Source organism: Herpailurus yagouaroundi, unplaced genomic scaffold (assembly GCF_014898765.1).
Source record: "Herpailurus yagouaroundi ecotype Mexico unplaced genomic scaffold, PumYag 100, whole genome shotgun sequence".
Lineage (NCBI taxonomy): Eukaryota > Metazoa > Chordata > Mammalia > Carnivora > Felidae > Herpailurus > Herpailurus yagouaroundi.
The window spans coordinates 48,078,143-48,104,026 of NW_024412391.1; the positions used below are offsets into that span (position 1 = coordinate 48,078,143).

General features: G+C 42.3%; 1 protein-coding gene and 1 long non-coding RNA gene across 3 annotated transcripts in view; one reads left to right on the forward strand and one right to left on the reverse strand.

The window, feature by feature from the left end:
• Positions 1-4,756: 4,756 nt before the first annotated feature.
• On the reverse strand, positions 4,757-9,912 carry IL6 (interleukin 6). 2 transcript variants are annotated; one of them, XM_040472457.1, is made up of 6 exons: positions 9,748-9,912; positions 8,641-8,699; positions 8,298-8,476; positions 7,115-7,228; positions 6,252-6,398; positions 4,757-5,039 (listed from the first exon to the last, which is right to left on the reverse strand). In XM_040472457.1, exons 1-6 carry the CDS (start codon positions 9,756-9,758, stop codon positions 4,872-4,874), a joined length of 678 nt encoding a protein of 225 aa, XP_040328391.1. In that variant the 5' UTR covers positions 9,759-9,912; the 3' UTR covers positions 4,757-4,871. The 2 variants fall into 2 exon arrangements, with proteins under 2 accessions (XP_040328391.1, XP_040328390.1); XM_040472456.1 differs by lacking the exon at positions 9,748-9,912 and having other exon boundaries at positions 8,641-8,809.
• Positions 4,831-25,884, forward strand: part of LOC121028640 (uncharacterized) — a 231,074-nt gene continuing 210,020 nt past the window's right edge. Inside the window, exon 1 of the long non-coding RNA XR_005789361.1 lies at positions 4,831-4,929. This is a non-coding gene — a long non-coding RNA (uncharacterized LOC121028640). The remainder of the gene's footprint in view (positions 4,930-25,884) is intronic.

Below are 25,884 nucleotides of genomic sequence, written 5' to 3' on the forward strand. Positions count from 1 at the left end.
CAACACATGTCTACCAGGGAAGTTCATCAGCAACTCAGCACCCGTAGTTTTTATTGGGGTATCCTCTGCTTTGCACATATTAAAATTTCATATTCTCAGAAGGAAAGCAGGTGGTTGGTGTAAACCATATGGTTTGTATAATTTAGGATCTGTTGCCATTGGGGAAAGTTTTATACTGATGTAGGGAACTGTTTACCAGTCAAGTTCCCAGATGCCAGTCAAGGGCCAAGCTTATAAGCAGGCTTTTCTAAAGATAGCAGTCTTTGGCCTGCTATGTTCTTTTTCTCAGCATAGTCACTCCTACCTGCAAAGTCGAATGGGAAATGTAGCCTCTAGATGGGGAGCCACATGTCTAACTCAAACTCTGTTACCATGAAGAAGTGGAGAATAGATTTGAAAGGATAACTGGAAGTCACCTATGGAATTTGCACACTTTGTGACTTTATACAAGTTGCTTAGACTCCCTGCTCCTTTGGCTAATACGTGTGTCTCAGAAATAATACATACATTGAATCATGCTTGGCACATGGTAAGTGCTCAATGACACTTATATTACTATTACCATTTTTAATTTAGTCTATTCTTAGAGCATGTGGGTTGTTTTATCTCTTCCTTTCTATTCTTAATCCGCCAGAAACTTGGAAGTTTTATTAGGGGTGGAATCTGGACTGCTGTCCTCTGTCCACTTTCTCTGTTGCAGATTTTGGGGTCATTTTCATAGTGTAATCTAAGTGTCCCCTAGCCCCTACGTAGCATTTGGAGATAATCCTTTCCTTTAGCATCCAAATATAATAGCCAGTATCCCCATTCCAAGCTGACTATAGGAAATGTAGACTTGTCCCAAATTTTCCTGAGTATTCTTGACTTCTTTTTCTTTTAAAATTTTTACTATTAATCTTTTTTTATTCTTGATTTTCTTGGTGGGGTCTTACATATCCTGATCGTTGTCTGTCACTTCTTGCTTTGAACTCTTACTTTGGGTTTCTCTGTTATCACTTCTTTGAATCTTCTTGTATTTTCAACCTTCCATTGTCCATTTTCCCCCAAAGGTGGACATGAACATTCTTGCTTTCTTCAGAGATTGGCTAGAACAAGGCTACCATAGATTTGCTTTATGTTGGTAAATAAAACTCATATAACCTTTATGAGTGAGGGAGAAGATAACAGAAAATTCAATACTAGACATCACAGTGTCTGAAATTCCTAAGTCACATCTGCCACAAGGTGCTCCTCATCCTCTTCTCTCTTATTTTTATTTTTTATTATTTATTATTTTTTTGCCTCTCACCTCCATAGTACTGTCTTCCCTGTTGCTGGAATGTGCTACAGAAAACTGGATCTTTTCTAGACTATTCGATGCTACTTCTACATCCCAATCTCCTTACCCCATGACACCAGAAGAAACTGAAAAATCCTTCAACATTTAAAAAACAGAAGCAAATACACAAAAGAAACCCCCAAATCAAAAAGTCTTTCCAAGAAAGTTGCTCTTTACTTTTATGTTGTATTAATGATTTTATTTAATTCATCCTCTGTGCTCTTTCATAACAGACCTGCTGCTTCAGCTTCATTTCTGTTAATTCCCTCTTTGTACTTCAGCTGTTTAGTAGGACTCCTTCAGTTTCTCCAACATGCTCTTTCCTGCCTCCAAACCTTTGCCCATGCTGAGGTCACCACTTGGAACACCTCCTGTGCCTCTCCCACTGGCTGAATCCTGTACATTCTTTTAATATAAGCTTAAATTTCATTTTCTTCTGGAATGCCTTTCCTGAACACTTGAGGCTCTCCTACTGTGTGCTGCCCCTGGTAGCTGTGTTAGTTTCATAGGGTTCCTATAACAAATTACCACACACCGGGTGGCTTAAAACAACAGGAATTTATTCTTTCACAGTTCTGGAGGCCAGATGTCTGAAATCAAGGTGTGAGCAGGGCCATGCTCTTTCTGAAGGCTCTAGGGGAGGATCCTTGTCTTTTCCTGGCTTCTGCTGATTTCGGCAATCCTTGGTTTGTCGATTCACCTCTCCAAACCTGCTTCCCTCCTTACATGGACTTCTCCCCTGTGTCTCTTCTCTTCTTGTAAGGCCCACCCTAATGACCTCATCTTATCTTGATTACATCTGCAAAGATCTTATTTCCAAGTAAGCTCACATTCACAGGTACTGGGGGTTAGGACCTCAACATATCTTTTTAGGGGACACAACTCAACTCATAACAGTAGCATACAGCAGTTATTTCTTTGAACTGCTTTCTCTAGTTCGTAAGCTTCTTGAGAACAAAGACCTAGTCTGTTTTATTCACCATTATATCCCCAGGGCCTAGCAGAGAATCTGGCACATCGCAAATACTCAGAGAGCATTTGAATAAAGTAATAAGTGAAAACTCTCAAATATAAAATCCTTTGTGTTTTACTCTTCTATTTAATCCCTACTTCTTTCCTCTCTCAAAGACTTGGTGGTCTCGGGGATTCCTGAATCTCAGTCAGCAATCGCCAAATCCTACTGAACTAGGTCCTAGCTATCTTTTGCTAATGGCTGCCATCACCTTCTCTTTTCTAGCCATTACCACCATCCTAATTCAGGGTATTGTCATCTCTTCCATGGACTAATGATGTTCCTCCAATATCCTCTTTCAGCCCCTTTTCTATCCATTCTCCATACTACAACTCTTATATGTCCTACTACTTAAAATCTGTCAGCACATTCTCACCACATAGGGCTTCTGATGCTGTCAGTGATCTGGCCCTAGCCTACGCCACCCCTGCCAACTCCCAACCTTTTAACCACCCTCCTTATTCTTTCTGTACTGGACATAATGTAATTCTCAGTGTCTTAATCACAGTGTGCTCTTTGTTGATTCAGATTTTTGCACGTGCTGTTCCCTTTGTCAGGAGTGTACTTCCCACCATTCTTGGGCTGACTAACTCATTACTGCTTATCTTTTACGTCTCAGTCAAAACCTCTCCCTAAGACTCCATGACTGCCCTCCCCAGGCTTAGGTTCCCCTGCTATTGGTGCCCCCTGTATAGGTTCTCAGCAGACCTCACATTTCTCTTTTGTAAACCTCATCACAGTTACATTCTTTGCTCAATATCTGTCTTCCATGCCATAGTATAAACCACATGAAGGCTGGGGCTGCATCTAGCTTGCTCACCTCAGCATCCGCAACATTGCCTGACTTCTACAAGATGCTCAGCACATTTTTGTTTGAAGAATGGATGCATTCAACTGCCATTTCTCTTTGTTCTTTGATTTGGCTCCCATTTTGGGAAACCCACTGGTTTCTAGAAATCAGAATATGTGTCTCTTTTCTTGCTTGGCTCCTCTCAGTTCTTGGCTCTGTGGACTTCCCCTTATTCAGCAGGAGTCTTCCCCTGGAGGAAGAAGTCTATGGTAGTTAGAGTGGGAAAAGCTTTATTAGAAGGCAGACCTTTCATCTTCCTGGGGCTGAAAAGGGGAAATCTTTACTAAACTCCCAACATAGCGTTAAGGTAGGATAGAGGGGCTATGTGTAGATTGCCTCTCTTATCACCACTCTCAAAGGGGGCGAGGAGAGAGCATGCAAAGAATATTGTTGGTGGGAAAGCAAATGGATATAGATATATATGTACTGATTATTCATTGCCTCCTCTAGAAGTTCTTAGAATATTTCTGCCTAGCTCTTGCTATTTTTCTTGAAGATGAAGATACATAAAGACAGTATTTGTAGTTTTTCCACTCACTGACCAACACTATCTGTCCCCCCAAATTGAGATATCTTATATTTGATCATTTATGTATAGTTTCTTCATTTAACAAATATTTATTGAGGCCTCCTATGTTCAGTTTCTGGGCCATTGGCTCAGAATGCCAAGATGAATACAATAGAGTCTACCTTCTTGAGGAAAGAAGGCTGGCTGGAAAGAAAACTCAATCAGTTTTAAGATGTCATACAATGTGATAGGTGCTATGATAGACAGGTACGTGCAATGTTTAAGGAACCTAGAGGAGGGAGGCAGAGCTTCTAATCATTATTTAGAAGTGCACATTGCTAGATCTTATACAATGGTTATGCCCCTTCAAAGGCTTTTGATTGTATCTTTAAATGTATTTCCTGTATTAACATGTCTTGGGATTTTCTACACCTTTCAAACTGTTGCCTAGGAAGTTAAGACTTAGGGGCCTGGAGAGAATTAGACCTGGATTTAAAATCTGAGCCTGAGTCTTATCTTGCAGCTGGGTGACTTAGAGAAATCACTTACTCTCCCACATCCATAAAAGAGTGTACACGTGCTAGGATTAAATATCACAGATGCAACACAGTTAGCGCATGCCTGACATGCAGTAGGTTCTCCGTTATATCTTTCTCCAGGTGATTGTAGCTCTTTTTGGGTGGTGGTGGTGCTGGTGACAAAAACCTGTTTCTATTCATCTTCATGGGACACACAGAGGCTCAGTTGTGGATTTTTTTTAAAAAGCAGTTTATTGGTATAAAAACAATTTAAACATTATATAAATACAATATAAATATTCCTTTTAAAAATATGTATAAGTTAGCCACGTATTTGAGGTAAACCTACACATTCCAAACAATGATCTGGCTCTGAAACGTTGAGGATATTCCAGCTGTGTAGCCATTTTATGTTATCTTTTTCAAAATGAATACATAAAATATTTCAAGTGGCACTTCATAAAAAATATAAATATCTGCTCCTTATATAAATTAACTCAACATCACATATTTAAATATCAATAAATTAAAAATAATTAAAATAGTGTCCTAACGCTCATACTTTTCGTTCTTCACAGAGAACAACATCAGTTACATGCCCAGTGGACAGGTTTCTGACCAGAGAAAGGAATGCCCGTGAACTACAGCAATCTTAGATGCCCAGGTTACATTATCCGAACAGCCCTGAGGCTGAACTGAAGGAAGTCCTCCAGCCTTCGCAGGGTGAGATGAATTGTTGTGTGCCTCAGCCACTCTTCCTGTGACTGCAGCTTAGCCTGCAGGCCAACTTCTACGGTTGGGACAGGGATGGTTACCTCATCCTGATTCTTTCCCTGAAGGGAAAAGAAAGCAAAAAGAACTATTTAAGTATTGAACAAATCCTTTGCAGTGGCGGGATGCTCTGTGCTGTGGGAAGACGTTTAAATTCGGGGTGAAGGAGACTGGGTGGGGCTGCCTGCCCTGGCTCGCCCAGGTAGGGGGAGGTGGCTCTCCCCTGAGCCCACCTGAGCCCATCCTGCATGCAGCCCTTTCATGGCGACTGAATCCTACTCCCCACTTTGCTAATCTATGTCTGCTAGACCATGAGCATCTCGAGGGCGGCCATGGTGTCTTGTCTTCCCTTATGCTAAACAGTGCCTGGCACAAAGCCCCATCCATCTGCCATCTATTGAGGGTCCACTGGTCTGTGGTGTAAGGGGGACTGGGAAGCACCTTTCCACAGACCCACTGACATGAGGCTGAGTAGTTGTGGGAGGGCTTACACCTCCAGGTGTGGTTCTAGAGCACGGCAGCATGGGCATCCCCTGGAACTTGTTAGAGATGCGAGTCTCAGCTCTCCCCCCAGACCTGTTGGATCAGACCCTGTGCTGTGACAAGATTCCTGGGGATTTGGTGTGTGTTTTAAAGTGGGAGAAGCGCCGGTTTAAGGCAAACAGCCAGAAAAGGCAGTGGCAGTATCAACACCCATGTGCCTGCTTCTCTGTCTAGTGCGCTTTGTTTGGCTCATCCACATGCTGTGCCATCAAGCCTCCATTAGGTGGCATTTGAATGGCTAGCTGGTAGTGACCAAGGCCTTTGGTACCTGCTCTCCTAGCCTTTAAACATTTTTCTGCATTAACTCTTCCAGCAAAAGGTAAGGGGAAAGAGTTGAAACTACCACAGTGACAACAATTATCAGTTGGCAATAATTAAAATATTAAAATAATTTTTATGCCCTCTGTTCTTTGTTATTATAGATCACTGAGCAAGATTGGATGTGCTTCCTTCTGCCTCTACAGATTTTTTTTTCTTATATCTTAAGCCATTATAGTAGAAGTTGATGTTAAAATCTCATTTAACAGTTTTAAATATAGTTATTAATGTCTTTTGCAGAAGAGAACCGAAAGAAAAAACAAAAAGTTTCAACTATCAGAAAATCTTCCTTAGATCCTTTCCTCTACATGTGGCCATCTCTTTTGAATTGGCTTTGCATTCCCAAGTTGTCTAGGCTCCTTTCTTTGAGCCTGTGTTCCTCGCACCAAGGGAGGGGATGAGGAAATTCTCACCTTACGCTTCAGCATCTGGAGCAGGACGTTAGTACTGGTGTACACAGACTTGGCATTTTCCTTATCACCCTCATACTTGTCCTGGAGGAATTTCAGGTATATCTGAAACTCCTGAAGACCAGTAGTGATTCTTGTCAGGCAGGTCTCCTAAGAGAAAAGATGGGGAAATCAGTTATTGCTAGGAAGGTATAATCAATTTAAAAAGTTAAAATCGCTATAATTCAGCTACTTCTCCCTCTGCTCCTCCAAGGAACTTCAAACACCCTTTAGCATTGTATTTTGAGACATCAGACAGCATCAGCTGCCCCATTTTAAATATCTGGACAGAGACACTACTTAATCAGTTTTACCCAAAACCTGATAGATGCTGGAATGTGGCAAAGGGGTCTTTCTCTGATTCTCCCCTTAATACTCTTCCTTCTGGCTGCACTCCTGTCCTTGTCAATATTGGGCTGAAACCTCCTTTTATGGAATAATCAGAAGTCAGTGCAGGATATCCCACTGTCTGGAAGGAAGAGGGTGTAGAGAATGACCTCTACACAGAGGGCAGACTGGGATCCTGCTAACAGCAGGCAACAAAGAGAAGGACAACTTTACCCAGGATGGATTAGCTAAACCTACTGGGGTTTCTAACATTTGATGGCTGCAGAAATCCCAATACAGAAGGGCTATCTCTAACCATTGCATTCAAAAGTAAGCTGCCTTCAGAGAGATTCAAGTTGGCTTCCTTGTGAAATTTACATGATATTCTTTACATTTATCCCCTTTGTTGTCTGCCTGGTCTATATGCATACAGACACTGCATATCAGAGGGAGAACTTTTGACTAAGGAATAGTTAAAAGTGAATGTGATGTGTTCATACCTGATTGAACCCAGATTGGAAGCATCCATCTTTTTCTGCCAGTTTCGGAAGATTTAGGTTGTTTTCTGCCAGTGCCTCCTTGCTGTCCTCACATTTGTTATAGTTGTCACACATCTGGGGAGGAATACCAGAACTGTTGTCAAAGAAGTGCCCCAAAACAAACACCACTAGAGGGCCGATTCATGTTTTACCCAGGCAGGAAGTCCTCTAAGAGAATGGTCACACCACATCAGCATCCAGGCAAGCCAGGTCTCGTGAAGATGGGCACACTTGGGCTCATTTCTGGGCACCTATGACTTCACACTTGTTGCCTATCCTGAGTCTTGGTGTCCTTATCTCTCCAAATTGGGGATAATGAAACTCCTCCTTTGTAAGTTTTTTGTGAAGATGAGGCATACTATTTACATAAAGTGCATGGCACATAGTAGGTAGTTAATAAATGACAGCAATTTTGATGATAATTGGGTGAATGTAATTTGAGCCCCAATTTTCCAGCTAGAAGGACCTTTGAGATCATCTAGTCCAATTCCAAAATTTTACAGCCAAAGATCACAAAACTGGTTCAGCAGAACCAGAACTAGATTTGGTTCAGGACTCCCAATACCCTCTCCTGCACTCTTTCCTTTCTACCAGACAGAGCCAAACTACCTTACCTTTAAAGCTTTGGAGCTACTTTAACCTACTTATGATTTTGCCACTTTGGTGGGCTGTCAAGTATGCATCTTATATGCTAGAATGACTCTGGGGAATCCCTAACCACTGAGCTTCCGTAACCTAAAAGTTTTGTGATTTTTGTGAGAAGCTCAACATTTATTTCAGGAGGCACTCTGCCAATGCTTCCAAAGTGCAAGAGAGACAAAGAAAATTGGTAGACATTATTTTTTGGTTAGGGAAAAGGAAGTCCTGAGAGGCAGTGACACCCAGCCCATGCCAAGTATGGAGCTGGGAATGGGCCAAGGGGCATGGATTTCAACCCCAGTGTGTGTTTTCCAGGAGGGAAAGGAACTCCCTGAGACCAGCAGCATAAGAGAAATACAGAAGACGTCTGCCCCTTTGGCCTGAAATCTAAACTGCCCCAGAACCCAGCAAAGACTTCCCAGTGCAGGAGCCCTTGTCCACATCCAGGGCCCAGGAGGTGAATGCCCACACAGGCCCTTTATCACCCTCAGTTGAGCCTACCCACCTCCTTTTTCAGTGCAGAGATTTTGCCGAGGATGTACTTAATGAGTTCTTCCATTTTGTCTGCAGAGGTGAGTGGTAGTCTATTTGAGGTGGCATCTCCTCCCAGGGGTCCCGGGGTAGGGAAAGCAGTAGCCACCACCAGGAGCAGCCCCAGGGAGAAGGCGAGTGGACTGAAGGCGCCTGTACCGGAGGGAAGGGAGAACAGTCAGTGAACAGACCACACAGCTGGGGGAGCTGTGCTGCTGGCTGTTGGCTGCCTGCCAGCCCTCCCAGCAGACACACACCCCTCCCTCGGCCGGCCCGGCTGCCAGGCAGTTCCAGGGCTAGGGATTTCCTTCACTTACTTGTGGAGAGGAAGGTCATAGCTGGAGTCCCGGAGGGCAGATGGAGCTCTCTTTCGTTCCTGGTGGGCTCGAGGGCAGAATGAGCCTCAGACATCCCCAGTCTTATATTTATTGGGGCTTGAGACTCTAATATTGAGACTCATGGGAAAATCCCACATTTGATAAATCTCTGTTGGAGGGTGGGGGTGGGGCCAGAGCGGGTGGGGCTGATTGGAAACCTTATTAAGATTGTGCAATGTGACGTCCTTTAGCATCACAGGAATCACAACTGGGGGGGGGGGGGGGGGCGGAAATTGCCGCTTAGGTCATACCAAACTAGCCTAAGAGGCAGGATCACTCTTCCTTTACTTTCTTTTCTGTTTTTTGTTTTTATTTTTTTAATTTTATTTATTTATTTATTTCTTTTTTAGTGACTCAGCATTTTGGCATGTCTTAAGAAGGAAAGTAAAGTTGAAGTCATGCACAAAGTTTTACAGGAGGGGGGGCAAAAAGCTAAGGCTGACTATGATTTAAGAAATGCTCTCATTACCAGATTAACAGGCTAGGATTTAGTATTCCATTTAATTCATAGTCATAAAAACCTAAGATGTTTTGACCTGAGCTTCCTCAGACCACACCATAGCCCACTAGCTTGGGGTTACAAGTAAGATGCTACTAACAGCGAGCCATCTGCAGGACTTTCCTCTCTTTGCTGGCTTTCTCTGTGACCAGCTGTTGCAGAACTGCCTGACTGCCGCCAAATCTCGTGCAGTTGTCTCTAGGGGTTTCCAGACGTGGTGTGAGGTGCACACATAAATGACTCCTCTGTGCCACGATGTGGCATCTGCCAGTTTCTTTCTCACCTCTTCCAGCCCACTTCAGCCAGCTCAGCCTCAGCCCTGCTCTCTCCCTAGTGGCCCCTTGGGGACCCTCCCAGTGAACACTTTGATCTCTCTGCCGAGGGGTTTGTCTTATGCTGCTAGTGCTGTCCCCACTGCTGGTCAGAGGGTGATCCTGCTCCTCAGGGAGAGAACCCTGAGGAGACCAGGTGGGTATTGTCTCTGCTGGAGCCCTCAAGTTAGCAACGCCCACTTGGTTCAGAGCAGAAGTGGCAAGAATACTACTCACCTCTTTGACATGTCAAAGGAGGACCTTGTGAAATTTTCTAGAGCTTGTGTTCATCGCTCCCTCCTGTGTAGGACTGGTTTTGAGTCCAGAGGTAGCTGGGAAGAAATCTCCTAACACAGACTTGGGCTCTCAGGCTCTGAATCATGCTTTGCCTCCAGCGCCCCAGGCTACCTTACTGGGTTGAGCTTGTATAGCTTGTACAGGTTCTCTCAGCCCTTATAATGACGTCTCTTGCAGGAGGGTCCTTGGTCTCATGCAAATGAACTCTAGACCAGGCTGCCTTACTAGTCTCCCAGACACCCAGGCAGCTCTGAAGATTGGCTCCAGGTTGAAACTAGGACCCTTGTACAGCACCAAAAAAAAAAAAAAAAAAAAAAAAAAAAAAAAAAAAAAAAAGGAAGAAGAAAGAAATATTTACAAAACACAGTGTTATCACAATCAGCTTCTTTGCAAAGATCTCATCAGGATTGCTAAAACAAGGACCTCTGCTACAGTATTTAAAACATAAATTGATTTACTCAAGTTTTGTTTTGTGAAAAACACTTTAGGACCCGCCTGGTTGGGGAAAGTGAGGTCATTCATTCTTTCACTGACTTTCTAAATGGAGGCAGGTCCTGTGGCCGTAGGGGGTGGGGGTTGTCCGAAAATGAAAATGGGAGAGGATGGTTGGTTGAATGTTTTCGCTTTTACTGTTCTTGGGTATTGAGCAACTCAGACACCCCCAGCCGAGTCCTCTCTTCTGCAATGAATGAACCCACCTCCCCTGCCCACCCTGTGATACATGCAATAGGCCTCTGTAGCATGGGATTGCTTTTTCTCATATATCTATCTTTTAGAAAATATGACTCAGTAGATTTCAAATACCTAGTGACTCAACAACAACATTCGGTATTTCTTTTCAGTTAAAAGTTTTTATTTATTTTTTTTTTAATTTTTTTTTCAACGTTTTTATTTTTTTTTTTTTTTGGGACAGAGAGAGACAGAGCATGAACGGGGGAGGGGCAGAGAGAGAGGGAGACACAGAATCGGAAACAGGCTCCAGGCTCCGAGCCATCAGCCCAGAGCCTGACGCGGGGCTCGAACTTACGGACCGCGAGATCGTGACCTGGCTGAAGCCGGACGCTTAACCGACTGCGCCACCCAGGCGCCCCTTTTTTCAGTTAAAAGTTTTTAAAGTAGGAAGTACACATACATGATAAAATGTTCAAACAGGATATCAGGGCATACAGGGAAAAGTAAGTCTCCTTCCTTTCCAACTCCTCTCCTTAGAGGTAGCTTCTGACCCACAGTATTTTCACCTAAATCCTCTGTTACCCTAATCTGGGTGAGGTTTTCTTGGCTACCTAGGGACTCACCTCTGTATTTACACTGCACGCACACGCATACACATTTGTATGCAAATATCCACACACTTTAATTTCCCATTGTGTGGATGCCACCCAGGCAGTTCTCTATATCATAGAGTACAGACTTTTGAGTCGTACAGCATGGGTTTAAAGCCCAACTCTGCCACTTGTGGTATGACCTTGGCTAAGTTACCCGAAGGATCTGTCCCCTTGTTTGTCCATCTGATAAAGCTGGGATAATAGCAGTTCTTCCCATACAGCTGTTGTGAAGACTGAAGGAGATGACATGTGAAAAATCCCTGGCACATAGGAAGGAAGCCGAAAACATGTGCTCTTTGTAACATTCTGCGGCTCAGGGTCTCTGCGTTGGAGAGCTCCTTCAGCCCAGTTCTGTCAGCCCACGCTGTCCTGCCTGTGAGGAAGGCTATGAATGAGCCAGGCTACTGTGCCAGTGATCAGCTGGTCTCCCAGTCATTTTTCCTCCAAAGAAATGACATTCTGTATTTTGTTGAAAACGCCTTATGGCAAAAGTGAAAAATGCAGGAAAAAGAAGTGGTTTCCCCTCTTTTTTGAGAACATTAGGATCCCCAAACCTGATCTCTCAATTTAAATATTGAGCCCAGCTGTGTTTTTCTCCTACACCATTTCCAAGGCTTGCTGCCAAGTGTTTTTATGACAGAAGCCCTCAGCCTTCCCTGTCCATGGCCCTCATCATTATTCAAAGTCTGGAAAGTGGGAAGACCCTGCAAGGGTGAGGAGATCAGACCTTGGGCTTCTGGCAGCCAGGAAAGAGCAAGTTGTGTGGAGGTGAGAACGCATGTGTGTGGAGAGGTTGGAGGATGCTGCCTGCCACTGTGCATATTGTTAGCCTCTAGGGTCTATATTAGTGTCAATGCCATGGGCTGGCATTTGCTTGTGGGAGAGATGGGCTCTTTTTTGCTCCACAGCATTAACACAACATCTGTAACTCCACCATGATAGCTTCCTTTCTTTGGATCTCAATGGATCTTCCACTTGGAGAGCTCATGCATCTTATTTTAACATGTACAAATGACCAGGAAAGGCCATGCTGTCAGCATTTATTAACTAATAACCTCAGTGGCTGCATTGCTCCACTGCTGATTTAAAGTAGCTGCCAGCTGAGACCAAGAGAGATAGGACAAATGGGAACATATAGGCAAGTAGAAGAGAAACCAAGTAGCTCTGCATCCTTTTCCACCTTATCCAGGCAAGCTAGTCCTGTCTGTGTCCCCTCAGAATTACTGCCCATGACTGCTTTCCTACATGCTGTTGGGGTTCAGTTCAGAGAGTTCATCAATGCATTCAAGGTGAGGGAGACAAAGTAACTTCCATTTGGTCTTAGGCTCTCAGGAGAAGAGCTGTTCTCCACATCTCATAGGTTAAAATGTGGTATTGTGCTCTCTTCTTTATTCCAGGTATTGGGGGTGGGTGGGTCTGTAATTTTAGCGGGAGGGAGTGTCCCAAGAAAAAAAAGAGAAGTCACTGAGTACTAGGAACTTGCAGTTGCTGTCAGAATGTAGTTTCACTTGTCACTAAGTCGTAAAAGGTTTGCAAACTGAAACAGTGAGTTATTTAACAGCTCCTCCGGGATTGAGTCCGGCTGAGCAGACTCCAGGCCTGTAGGACTCTGGGAAATGTGTGTTTTAGGAAAAGTAGTCATATTATGTGGAGAGAGAATATTAGGGACATGTGGTATGTCTCCTTGGAAAGGGCTGGCTGATCTTGGAGGACAGCCAAGCCTAGAGACCAGAGCTCTGGACAGTTCCCAGCCTGGCCCAGTCTCAGTCCTATCCTTTGCTGTCTTAACTCTGATGCCCAGTTGTAGCTCCTGGTGACTTTCTAGTCTGGCCTTAGCTTTTCTAAGGGCAAAGGCATGCTGGGGTTGTGTCTAGTTCTGCTGAACCCAAGAAAAAGGCACAGTGGCCTGCTGCCTAACTGCACATGGTGGCCAATGAGGAGGCCCTCATTGTTTTGCCTTGTTACCTTCCCCTACCAAAGTGGAAAATCCCAGGCATTTTAGGAGGGAAGTGGACTCTCTTGGGGCAACAATGTAGACTCCCCTTGCCTTGGGGACCGCCCCCCTCATCACATCCCTTTTCCTTTGGTCTTCAAACCTGGAAGAGAGTGCTTGGATCTCCAGATGTTAATAAGCCAGCTGCTCTGAAGCTGGTTTGGTGATGAGGACTTGCTTTGCTGATCCTGAAGGAGCCCCACTGGCCTCGCGCTGCAGGGCTGGGGAGGTCACTCAGGCTCAGTTTCAGTGTTCCATCTCTTCTCCATCTGTGGGGTAGGTCTTCTGTGTTGGTGGCTGCTGGTTCTGCTTTACAATTAGGAAACTTCATCATGTCAGAAAGGAGCACAGAGTTAATTTATTCTCACGAGTCATTTGAACCATCTTTGGTTTCTCTAAAGGTCTCAGTTCTCTTGAGTTCAGTGTCATAGGCAGAAACTCACCATGCAAAAGCATTGGTTGGTTTCTTCTACTCTTTCCCTCAAAATTAAGGTACTAAGAACCCATTTGAAAGCATCACATGTAACGGTAAGACCAGGGGATTCTGCTGGGCTGGCTATGACGTTTTTCATCTCCTTTTCCTGCCCTTTTGGCTACTTTTTTACTAAAAAGAAAGTGTCTTTGTATTTCCAAACTAAGCCTCATGTATGTTCTACTTAGCAAGCTGAATCTATGAAGGTAGGAAAGGTCTCTCTAGTTCTTGTGGTGGAATAATTTCCATGAATACACCTTGGACATATTGAACACTCCGTAGTTCTGAGACATTGGGGTTTATTATTCTGAAGAAGGGTCCACCTGGATTAATTAAACTTATCACAGAAGAATTCAGATCCAGGTAAGCAGGTCAAATAATCACAGGTGATTTCTATTGAGTTGTTGAGTTCTATATAACTATGTATGGGTGTGGTTGTATACAGGGAATAGCTGAAGCCTTGACCTGAAGACCATGGCTGTGGCTCCAGGGGATGCTTCCCTCACTGTGAGGGCTGGCCTTAGATGCCTGGGTTCCCAGAAAGCTGGCTGGTAGTCTGCTGTCACTTTGGTCTTTCACTTTGGTCTGCTGGACCTGTAGCTCCTCCTGTGGGTCTCCATAGTGGTCTGGGTCTGAGCAGCAGTATTGTGTTCCCCAAGGACTCTGTGGGATGATGGCCCTATGTCTCCCATCCTGGAGGCCATGTTTCTTTTGTGCTATTTTACTACAGGTGAAAGGTATTGTCAGGAGGGAAGGCATGGCCTGTTGCATTAGTCAACTTGGCAAGTGATCAAGATGCATGGAAATGGTTTCCTCCACTCTGGCATTTGAAATTGTCTTCTTGGGAGCTGATGAGCTTTTAAAAGGAGAGCATGCATTCCCATAGATTTGTTTGGGGCCTTGGAACCTAAGCAATTGCTACTAACTGCCTCAGCTTTTCTTGTCCTTCAGGACGATTGGCAAAGAGGCTGTAATATATACTCCTTTCTCTGTGGTAAGTTTGTTGACTGAGGCCCCAGTAAAGCTATTGAAGGCAGCAGGTATATAATATAGACTGGGGCAGGTCAGGTGTGAGAAGAAATTTGGGTTCTGGGTTCACAGTATCCAGCTGATACTGTGTGGCCCCTCTTTTGACCAAGTTTGTGAAGACCACTCTGGCCTTCTTGACTTGTCTTAGATTGCAGAATTTAGAAGGAGGTTGGGGCTTTTTGCTGCTAGCAAAAACTTTTGTCTGAATATAAGATTTTCATGAATTAGGCTTGTCTTTTCATTGCATTACTGAATCTTTGGTTTCTTGTGTTTCTACAGTGTCACTGCTGGAAGATATGGGCATTGGGATAATGAATAATGGGAGGATTTGGGATGAAGTGCCCTCCCATCTCAGGGACCCATTAGAGGGATGCTCTCTAAATTTCCTTCTAGCTCCAGCATTCAGTGATTCTATAGATCTTCACTAGCCATACCTAATAATCCAGAGCCTATTCTTCATGAAACTATAGAAGCAGGATACTCTACATTAGGAAATAGTTCTTGGAAACCCAAAAGAACTATTGGCTGCTTGGGGTGCCGCCCATTTTGACATGCCTAGGATCATGGAGGCCATGGGCAGAATAAACCAATTTGGAGGATGTTGAAGGCCCAGACTTTCAATGCAAGGAGGTAGCAGACTTATTAGTTATCATACAAGCAGAAACAGATCAATATTCAAAATTTTAATTATTTTTAACTTTAAAAATTGCACATGTAATACATGTTCAATGTTGAAAATTGAGAAAATAGAGGAGGGCAAAAAGAGAAAAAAATTGCAAAATAATCTTCTCACTGAGTGGTAGTCATTGTTATCATTAGGTTGCAATCATCCTTGCTACCTTTCTATGTAGCTATATATATGTTAACATATGGGAAATAGAAAAATACCATGCATAGTGTGTTATCGGCTTTTCTTTTCAATACTACTTTATGGGCAATTCTCCAAGTAGGGGTGATGTAAATAATGGCTGTTGAGAAACCATCTCAGAGTAAGACCAGGATGGAGCTCAGGTAGAGGTGTGTTGGGGCTGGCCAGTTCAGCTCAAGAGAGCCAACTGTACTCCTTTCTTCCCAACTCTGCATCCAGTGATTTCCTTTGGTAGCTTCATATTAGACAAGGTGGGAGTGTTTACACTATGGAAATTGGCAAATGCTACACACTATGCCCCCCCACCCCAAAACTAGTTGTTAAACATCTTCCAGCACTCCAGTGGGCCCAAGGGAATACATGGATATTTTGGAGGCAAAAATCAATGCAATCCAGAGATTGGCTATTATATGTGTACTATTTAGGGAATGTAGGAAAAGCATATATCAAAGGCATTATTTGATCTTACACTTCAAAAGCAATTAGCCATAAAGATTTTTTTTTTTTAAGGAAAGAAATAGTTTTGGTCAAAGTGTGCTGCTGCAATGTCCCAAAAATGAAGGAAGCAGTTTCTATAAACGTGTAGGCACCGACTATCAGCTGAGTTTGGGGGAGTCAGGATGTGCGCAGGGCAGAATTTCTGTTCTACAGAATTAGATGCCCTTGAGTTTCCCTAGCCAGATACCAACTCATGCCAGTAGATCAGTTCTTGAGCCATGGCCAAGTGAGGGACAGGAGATTTGTCACAGTGAGAGAATTAGACATGGCAAAGTGGCAACCCACAGGCTTAGTGATTTCTGGTTTGTCACTGTCCCATTCCAACCCGGCTGATGAATCAGGAATCCAGCTTTGGGGCCCTTAGTGGACAGGATGAGGAGAGCCCTGAAGCATTCTTAGGGTCTCAAAGGATTGCTTCTTGGGTCATAAGTTTAGCTGTTAACTGTACCCAAATCACAAGGAATCACTTATCCTGCTGTTATTCTTGGCATTGTGTCTTATTGTACTGCATCCTCCTCTTGATTCATCTCCGTTATAGTCCTATTGCATATTTCTAGGACATTGCACTAAGAAAACAAACAGTGCTATTAAATCCAACCCCTGCCTCCTTCTGAGGACACCCGCATGATGACAGGAACCTGGTTGATACTTGACTGCGTCATAGCCAAACTTCAGAATATTGAGTAAAATGTAAAACTCCCCATCAGAAACTTGGTTCGATTTATATGGCACAGCTCCCAGGCAGACCACATGAGACATATGCTAATTTTTTTTTTCCTCCCCAAAGGATGTAAGTCTTCTCATAACAGTTTCAGGGCAGGGTAGAATGACATCTTGCGGATGCCATGACATCTCTCAGTTCTGAACTTCCATCAAGACAGACTGTGCCTCCGTCCTCCCGGAAGTCTTCGCTGACCCATTTCCAGGAATAGTGAGGGTTCTCCTCTGGGCTCTCCCGCAGCGTCATGTGCTGTACTAATCCATTTCTAGGCAGTGTCGTGATGACTCTGGAGCCAACCTGCCTGGGTTCAAATCGCTGTTCTGTAATTTTAAGCTGTGGTCAGCTGTGAAGTTATTGAACTCCCCAGCTTCATTTTTCCCCTTCATAAAATGAGGGGTAGCAATTATACCTTATATCATACAGTTGTTGGAATCTATGTAAAATACTTAGCGCTTTGCCTGGCACATAGGAGAGCCCAATAAGCATTGATATTGCTCTCTCTACAATTGACTGAAAGCTTCCCGAGGGCTCTAGCTTTCAATGTCAATGAACAGCAAGCACAGTTGTGAGCACATGCTGGATACTTGGGGCTGATGAATGAATGAAAGGTGGGCTATCCTTTCAATTGATCTGTAGAAAATAATCATCAAGAGTTTAGAAATAGAAAATAGTTTGATACATAAAGCTTTCTTTGTATGTGTGCTTTTTATAGGTCATATAAAATGTTAAGCTCACTTGATTTTCAAATTACAAAGACTATAATACTTTATTCAATAATTTAAAAAAACATATGTATGTATCTTTATTCCATATTGTGGGCAGTACAGTTTACTAAAAGAAGCATGGATTTCAGAGACAGACTTGATTTAAATGCTGGCCCCATCATTTACTGCTCATACGGCTTTGGGCAAGGCTTCAACCCCCTGTGCCAGAGTTTCCTCATTTGCAAACTGTGGCAAAGAAAACTTCCCTTCTGGAGGTGGTTGTGAAAATTGAATGATATCCACACCCATAAAGTACAGTTATCAGTATGTACAAAATTGCCAGCAGATGCTAATTTTTAAAAAATTGTTGTTATATTCAGGTGGGGCAAGGGACAGAGGGCATGAGAAGGGAAATAGGAAAGGATCAAGGCAGACAAAGCATGATGGAGAAAGACAGCTAAAAAAAATAGAAACAGCCACCAAAAAATAAAGACAAATAAAATGGCCTATCGATTCATTTTGTTTTAAAATATTATATTTTTACTTTTTAGTTTTTGCATAGGCGACGTGTACCAATGGCGCAAAATTCACAAGGTACCAAAGGGTACTCAGTGAAAAATTAATCATTTCCACCCTGCCTGAGCCAACCAGTTTATCTCTTCAGGGGCAAGCAATTCTACTGGTTTTTGTCTTGTGATTCCTTCCAGAAATACTCCATACATTGATAAGCAAAACATTCCTATTTCCCATGATTTAGTTTTATTCTTCTACGTAAGTGGCGGTGTACTAATTACATCGGTCTGCAGCTTACTTCCTTTATTGAATATGTTTTAGCAATCGTTTCTTTTCGAGAGATACAGAACTGACTCTTTCCTTTTGGCCCTTGTATTCCATTTATTAACCCATCCCCCCATTGATGGAACTTTAGGTTGTTTCCAATCTTTTGTTATTACAGATAAAACTACAATGAATAATTTTGTCTGTGATTTCACACATGTGAGTGTGTCAGTGGGATAGTTTCCTAGAAATGGAGATGCTTACTCAAAGGATACTGGCAACTGTGATAGACAGAGGTTGTACCAATTTAATGCTTCCTCTGGTGAGGAGTGAAAACACCTGTTCCTCATACTATTGTCAGCACATGATATTATCAGTCCTGATCTGTGCCAGACTAATAAGGGAAAAACATATCTCACTGGAGTTTTAATTTGCTTCTCTCTGATTACAAGTAAGTTGGAGTATCTGGTCAGATCTGTGAGAACAATTTTTATTTCACTTTTCACCAACTGTCTGTTATATCCTTCGTCTGAGTTTTTGTTGGGTTATTGATCCTTTTCATACTGATTTGAAGGGGCTCTTGATATACTCTGAATGGTAAACTTTTGTTTTTCATGTGCATTTTTAATTTATCATTCATGTTCCTATTAGTTTATAGTGGCCTTTTTTTTTTTTTGGCCATGCAAAAAGTTTAGATTTAGATGAAGCAGACTTTATATCCTTTCATTTATGGCTTCTGGATTTTGTGACACACATAAAAAGTCTTAGTCTACTCTGAAATCATGAGAATATTCTTCTAAGTTTTCCTCGAGTATCTTTAAATAATATGTTTTCAAAGTATTGAGCAAATACAGACTATGCTTGTCATGTAACAAGATGAATTAGTCCTGTGCACACCCTGATGTAAATGCACACACACAGGAAAAAATGTAGGTCTTGCTAGAAAGTGGTATAGGCAGTACTTTTTCCTCTCTACTTTTGTTTTGCAGGTTTTCTTCATTGATCATGTATTACTTGATCCTCAGAAAGATATTAAGTAAAAATGTACTTCTACCTCCTTTAACCATCTTTCAAGATGTCCCTGGGTTACTGGATCTTATGGAATGCTAGTAATGCTGCCTGTTTTGCTTTGGAAACAGTCTGTCTAGCTTCCATCCTGAACAGCTTTGGCCCCATCCTAGTGACTTTGTTGCCAAATCCAAAGGAAGTATTTTAGTGCTGGTCTTACTTTTCCACTATCAGATCTGAAATTCCTGACCATGCCTTCCTGCTTGGCCTCCCTGTTGGTCCTCACTCCTTCCTTCTTGTGATTGATTCTCAGTCTGTGATCTCACACATGTGTACGCGTGTATCAGTTGGGATAGTTTCCTAGAAATGAGTTGCTTATTCAAAGGATGCCAGCACCTGTGATAGACAGATAGAGGTTGTACCAATTTGGTTGGTTGTCTTAGCTGATCCCTGAACTTGGTGACATTTGGGAGGGCTCCCTGTGTACCAAGTGCTCTAAGTACATTGCATAGATTATCTCACTTTTGTCCTCACCAGTTTTCTAAGGGAGCTATGATCATCAATTGTATTTTTCAGATGAGAAAATGGAGAGTTAGAAAAGTTGAGTAACAAGTGCAAGAGTGTCCAGTAGGGTAGAGCCAAGATTGGAACCAGAGACTCTGTGCTCCTAACCTCCCCTCTAAACTGCATATCTTATGAGCATGCTAAACCATCCCAGGCACTACCTCTGTCATGTCATCCCTTTGTGGGTTTACTTACCCTTTCACTTTTACACATATGACTCCCAAGTGTATGTCCGTGGCTCAGAACTCCCATGCATTCTAGACTGACAGTCTAGACATATTCAGTGTTTGGTGGACATTTCCACTTAGATCTCCTACAGACACTTTAAATTCAGCATGGCAGTATCTCCTAGTTATTTTTCATAGTGCCCAGTGGAAAAGGCTGGCACATGAGAACCCAGGAGACTTGAGCTTAGCTATTCTGTAGCTGAGGTTAGCATTTTGCTTTAATTAAGTTTGAGTGAATTCATTAGCACCTGCTAGGACCAGGGCCCTGGCCCTCAAAGAACTTTCAATGATTCAGCTTGATTTGCATGCCCTTGGTCTTTTAATGCCAATAAATTCGTTTGGAAGATTGGTTGCCTTTTCCCCACAGCCCAGAGTAATTTGCTTATCCTGATGGGAAGGCCCATTCATTTCCTAAAAATGAACAGGGCTTCCTCTCATGGAATAATTAACATTAAAGGCCCAGATCCGTTTAAATCCCCTGAGAGTCTATGTCTAATCCATTAGACTTAGTAATCACAGTGAACTTGAAGTAGAGCATCTGATTTAAAAACATTCCAGTGGGAAGAGGAAACTTCAATCAGAAGAGGAATCTTCTGGCTGGAAGATTGGTTTTTATGCTTTTGCAATTGATGACAATCACCATAGGAAGGGCATTACTGGTGTCTTATGTATATCTCTCTATTAATTTACAAAAATTATAAAAGTAGCACATACTAATTGTAACTGTGGCAAGTCTACCAGCCCCTTGAGATGACTGCTGTTAACAGCTGTACCACCTCCCAGATGCTGCCACAGACTCACAAGAATGGAGACAAACAGGTACCATAATTACACCTACAGGAGTGCGTTATTTATTTATTTATTTTTCAAGTAATGAATCATATAATGCATATTACTCTGCACCTTTTTTTTTCTCACTTAACTCTATATCATGAATATCTTATCCAGGTCAGTTAACATAGCTTTTACTATTTTTAATAATATGTAATATAGCATGTTCCGTGATTTATTCAACCGGTTTCCTTTCCATGAACACTCAGTTTATTTTCGTTTTTCCATTTCTATAGGCAAGGCTGCAGGAGACATCCTTGTACATAAATTCTTATGTAATGAAGCATTTATTACTAAAGAGCTATGAAAGTAAGATTGCCAAGCTACAGAGTTGGCTAGTTTCTAGAACCACATTAATACATGAGCAGGGGAAGGGAAAGGGAAGTGATATACTTCTGTCTGTCAGGTACTACAGTAGGTACTTTCCGTAAGTTGCTTGATTTCGTCTTGGTCTCCTGCCTCTAGTCATGTCCCGGTCCCTCCTCTATGTAGCCCAGAGGTTATGTGAGCACGTCACCCCTGTGCTTGGAAGACTTGTGTGGTTCCCATCCTCCAGGGTAAAGGCCAAGCTACTAACAGGGCCCTCAAGGCTCTCCACAGTTTGATGTCATCTGCCTCCTCAGTCGTGCCTCTCTCCCCTTTGCTTCTCATTCCTGCACATCCCAGCTGTTTGCTGTTACCCACCTTATCAGGCCACTGCAACTCTCTTGGCCTTTGCTTTGCCTTCCTCTCTGTTCTCATGGTCCTTCTTCACCTCTTCCCCTGGCTCTTCTCTCACTCACCAATTAGCACTCAGTCCCTGGCTCCTTCAGAACAGCTTTTGCAGGCTGGTTTATGAATTAGTCAGGCTGGATCATGCTGTAGTGACTTACAACCCACAGATCTCAGTGGCTTAATACACATTTATTGTTTGCTTAATGAAAGTCTGCTTCAGGTCTGGGTCCTCACTCTCTCGGGCAGCTCCCCTCAGTGACCTGCATGGAGGAGCTGATGGCGGCTCCACTATCCTGTATCATCCAGAACACTTGGCTCTCCTGGTCCACGTGGCAGAAGAGAATACTGAGAGTGTCATGCTGGCCCACTGGCCAATCCTATTATACTGCCCTGCTTAACTGCAAGGGGGCAGAAGCATAGTCCTCTCATGAGGCTAGAAGGAAAGGAGAATTGGATATAGATTAGCACTAGAAGCTTCTGCAAAGGTGAGGTGCCACCACTCTATGTCTATTGAAATTATGTGACATTAGAATGATAATTTATGTGTGTCTTCTCTACTAGAGTGGACACTTCTGGAGAGTAGAGGATTTTTACCTTGTTCATCTTCATATCTCTGGCATCTGGCACTTGTATGACACATAGGAAATGGCTGAGAAATTTGTGTTGGCCAAATCCATTCATACAAATCAAATAATCTACACATTTTAGATGAGACACTGAAGTTGAGAAGGGTCAACTAACTCACCTATGATTATGCACCTGGGAGGTAGCAAAACTGGATTCAAATCCAAGTCTGTCAGATTCCAAAACTCATGCTTTTTGGAAAGTTCCTAGAAGTTAAGATTCCAAGGTCTGACTTGGGACAATGAGCATTTCACACACTGGGAATGAATTCAGTTTTACAGACTCAACAACCCTAACAGTCTCTCTCTCTCTTCTTTTTTAAAGTAATTTTAAAAAATATTTATTTATATTTGAGAGAGAGAGAGAGAGCGTGCTTGCGAGAGGGAGAGGGGCTGAGAGACGGAGACAGAGTCCGAAGCAGGCTCCAGGCTCTGAGCTTTCAGCATGGAGCCCAACTTGGGTCTTGAACTCATGAGATCATGACCTGAGGTGAAGTCAGACGCTTAACCGACTGAGCCATCCAGGCACCCCAAGAACCCTAACAGTCTCTTTAGTGCACCAAGTTTGGAATGCATCTACCAAGGGACCTCCTCTGTGTTCTGGGAGCCAGTGTTGAAAAATTCAGCAACCCTTTGTGACCCAAGATCTCCCAGGTACGTACTTAAAACAGGGCAAGAAAAGCCAGTCCCCAGCCAAACTGAAGGACATTTAAGCCACTATCAGCTCTGATATTCCTCTGTCCTCACTAAATGTATTTGAATTTAAATAAAACCCCTATTTCATATAATCTGTGTGGCTATAGGGAGCTGTAGAATTGGGGTTTGAAATTGAGTTTGAGCCCTAGCTCTGCCACATCCTAACCTCACTCCTGGACCTCTGAGCCTCCCTTTACTTATTTATAAACATTGACTATAAAAATACTCGCCTCACTTTGTGCTTCATTGACTCCAAGTTCTAACAGAGCCTCAGGTAAGTATGCTACTGTGTCATGGTTCTCCAGAGAAATAGAACCAACAGGAGATCTTATGTGTGTCCAGTAGGAGTTTACATATATGAAATAAGGAATTGGCTTACATGGCTATGGAGGCTGAGAAGTCCCAAGATCTATAGTTGGCAAGCTAGACCCAGGAGAGCCAATTATATAGTTCCAGAATCTGAAGACCTGTGGACCAGGTCAGCATAAGTCTCAATCTGTGGATAGAAGAAGACCAGTGTTCCAGCTCAAGCATTCAGGCAGAGCGGGTGAATTCTGCCTTACTCAACATTTTTGTTGTATTCAGGCCTTCAGTGGATTGGATAAGGCTTACCCGCTTTGGGGAGAACAATATGCTTTATTCATACATTAATTCATAGACACTCATGCAGACTTATCCAGAATAATGTTTAAAACTGGGCACCCCATGGCCCAGTCAAGTTGACACAAAACTAACCATCACACCTAACCTTCCTTATGTCCCATAATTTTCACTGTTTCTTAATCTGTAGGACTCATGCTTACATTCTTTCTATGTTGTTATTTTGTGTTTAAAAAACAGTAAAAGACGAAGTTCTGGAAGTGGTATAATTTTACCTCCTAGAAGTATTTTTAGGTGAAAATTATTTACTAACAGTCCAGGGAAAATTCGGTTCAAAATAATTCCCACTAATGTTCACTATTTTCCCTTACCTTGATTAATTTACATTTTTTAACTTAAAAAACAGTAGACTTCAGTGTTTAGAGTATTTTCTGGTTCACAGTAAAATTGAGTGGAAGGTAGAAAGATTCCCCATATAACCCCTACCCTCACATGTGCACAACCTCCACCTTTACCAATATCCCACCAGAGTGGTACATTTGGTACAAATCAGTGAACCCATACTGATACATTATTATCATTCCAAATCAATAGTTCACATTAGGGTTTACCCTTGCTCTACACTCCATGATTTTTGACAAATGTATAATGACATGTACCCACCATTAGAGTATACAGAAAAGTTTCACTGCCCTTCAAATCTGCGCTCCACCTATTCATCCTTTCCTTTTCCCATCCCCTGGAAATCACTGATCCTTTTACTGTTTCTACAGTTTGTCTTTTCCAGAATATCGTTATAATTGGAACCAGATAGTATATAGCCTTTTCAGATTGGCTTCTTTCATAGTAATATGTCATTACATTTCCTCTATCTTTTCATGGGTTGACGGCTCAGCTCTGGTTTATATTTAACATAGCATCCAGTACTAGCTGAGATACATCACTTATGTATTTTTGCATGCATGTTCATTGTTCATCTCTTCCACCAGAATGGAATCTTCTGGAAGGCAGGGGCTTTGTTTTATTTATCACTGTATTGCAGTACCTATGAAAGTATTCAGTACATGACAAGCTCTTAAAAATATTTATTGATGAGCACTGGGTGTTGTATGGAAACTAATTTGACAATAAATTTCATATTTAAAAAAAATAAATAATAAATAAAGAAACATAAAAAAATTAAAAAATTTTATTGAATGAATAAATGAACACATGAATCTTTTATGACTATAAACCTCTCATTTGGGGAATTATTTCTGATACATATTAAGTAAGAGCTAAACTTATTTTGTTTTCTCTCAAGTTAGTTAACATACAGTGTAATCTTGGCTTCAGAAGTAGAACCCACTGATTCTTCTCTTGCATATGACACCCAGTGCTTATACTCAAGAGTGCCCTCCTTAATGCCCATCACCAATTTAACCCACCCTCCCACGCTGTACTCCCATCAACCCTCACTTTGTTCTCTGTATTTAAGAGTCTCTTATGGTTTGCTTCCATCTCTGTTTTTATCTTATTTTTCCTTCTCTTCCCCTATGTTCATTAGTTGTTTCTCAGATTGCACATGAGTGAAATCATGATACCTGTCTTCCTCTGACTGATTTTGCTTAGCATAATACCCTTCATTTCCATCCATGTTGTTGCAAATGGCAAGATTTCATTCTTTTTCATTGCTGAGTAGTAGTATTCCATTGTGTATAGGTGTGTACACACACACACACACACACACACACACACACTATCTTAATCCATTCATCACTTGATGGACATTAGGCTCTTTCCATAATTTGGCTATGTTGGTAGCACTGCTATAAACATTGGGGTGCATGTGCCCCTTCAAATCAATCAGCATTTTTGTATCCTTTGGATAAATTCCTAGTAGTGCAATTGCTGGGTCATATGGTAGTTCTACTTTTAATTTGAGGAACCTCCACACTGTTTTCAAGAATGGCTGTGCCAGTTTGCATTTCCACCAACAGTGCAGTAGAGTTCCCCTTTCTCCACATCCACTCCAGCATCTGTTGTTTCCTGAGTTGTTAATTTGAGCCTTTCTGACTGGTATGAGGTGGTATCTCATTGTGGCTTTGATTTGTATTTCCCTGATGATGAGCAATGTTGAGCATCTTTTCATGTGTCTGTTTGCCATCTGGATGTCTTCTTTGGAGAAGTGCTATTCATGTCTTCTGCCCATTTCTTCACTGGATTGTCTTTTGAGTGTTGAGTTTGATAAGTTGTGAGAGTTAATCTGATACTGCCATTTCAGTGGGATTTAAATATGATGTACTCTTACAGAATTTGAGTCCCTTTTGGTTTAAATATGGGATTGGAGAGCTCATCAGTGACCAATACAATTAAAGAAATCATTATTTTCCAGTAAAGTACTATTTTAATTTTTTTAAATGCAGAAGTAGAGTATAAATGAAAGTA

Bases quoted from the DNA above. Each gene is read 5' to 3' on its own strand.
- IL6 (XM_040472456.1), bottom strand. From the start codon at position 8,734: ATGTCTGAGGCTCATTCTGCCCTCGAGCCCACCAGGAACGAAAGAGAG. The intron at 8,477-8,640 runs GTAAGTGAAGGA...CCTCCGGTACAG, and splicing joins TATGACCTTCCTCTCCACAA to GCGCCTTCAGTCCACTCGCC. The intron at 6,399-7,114 runs GTATGAACACAT...CTTTTCTCTTAG, and splicing joins TCCAATCTGGGTTCAATCAG to GAGACCTGCCTGACAAGAAT.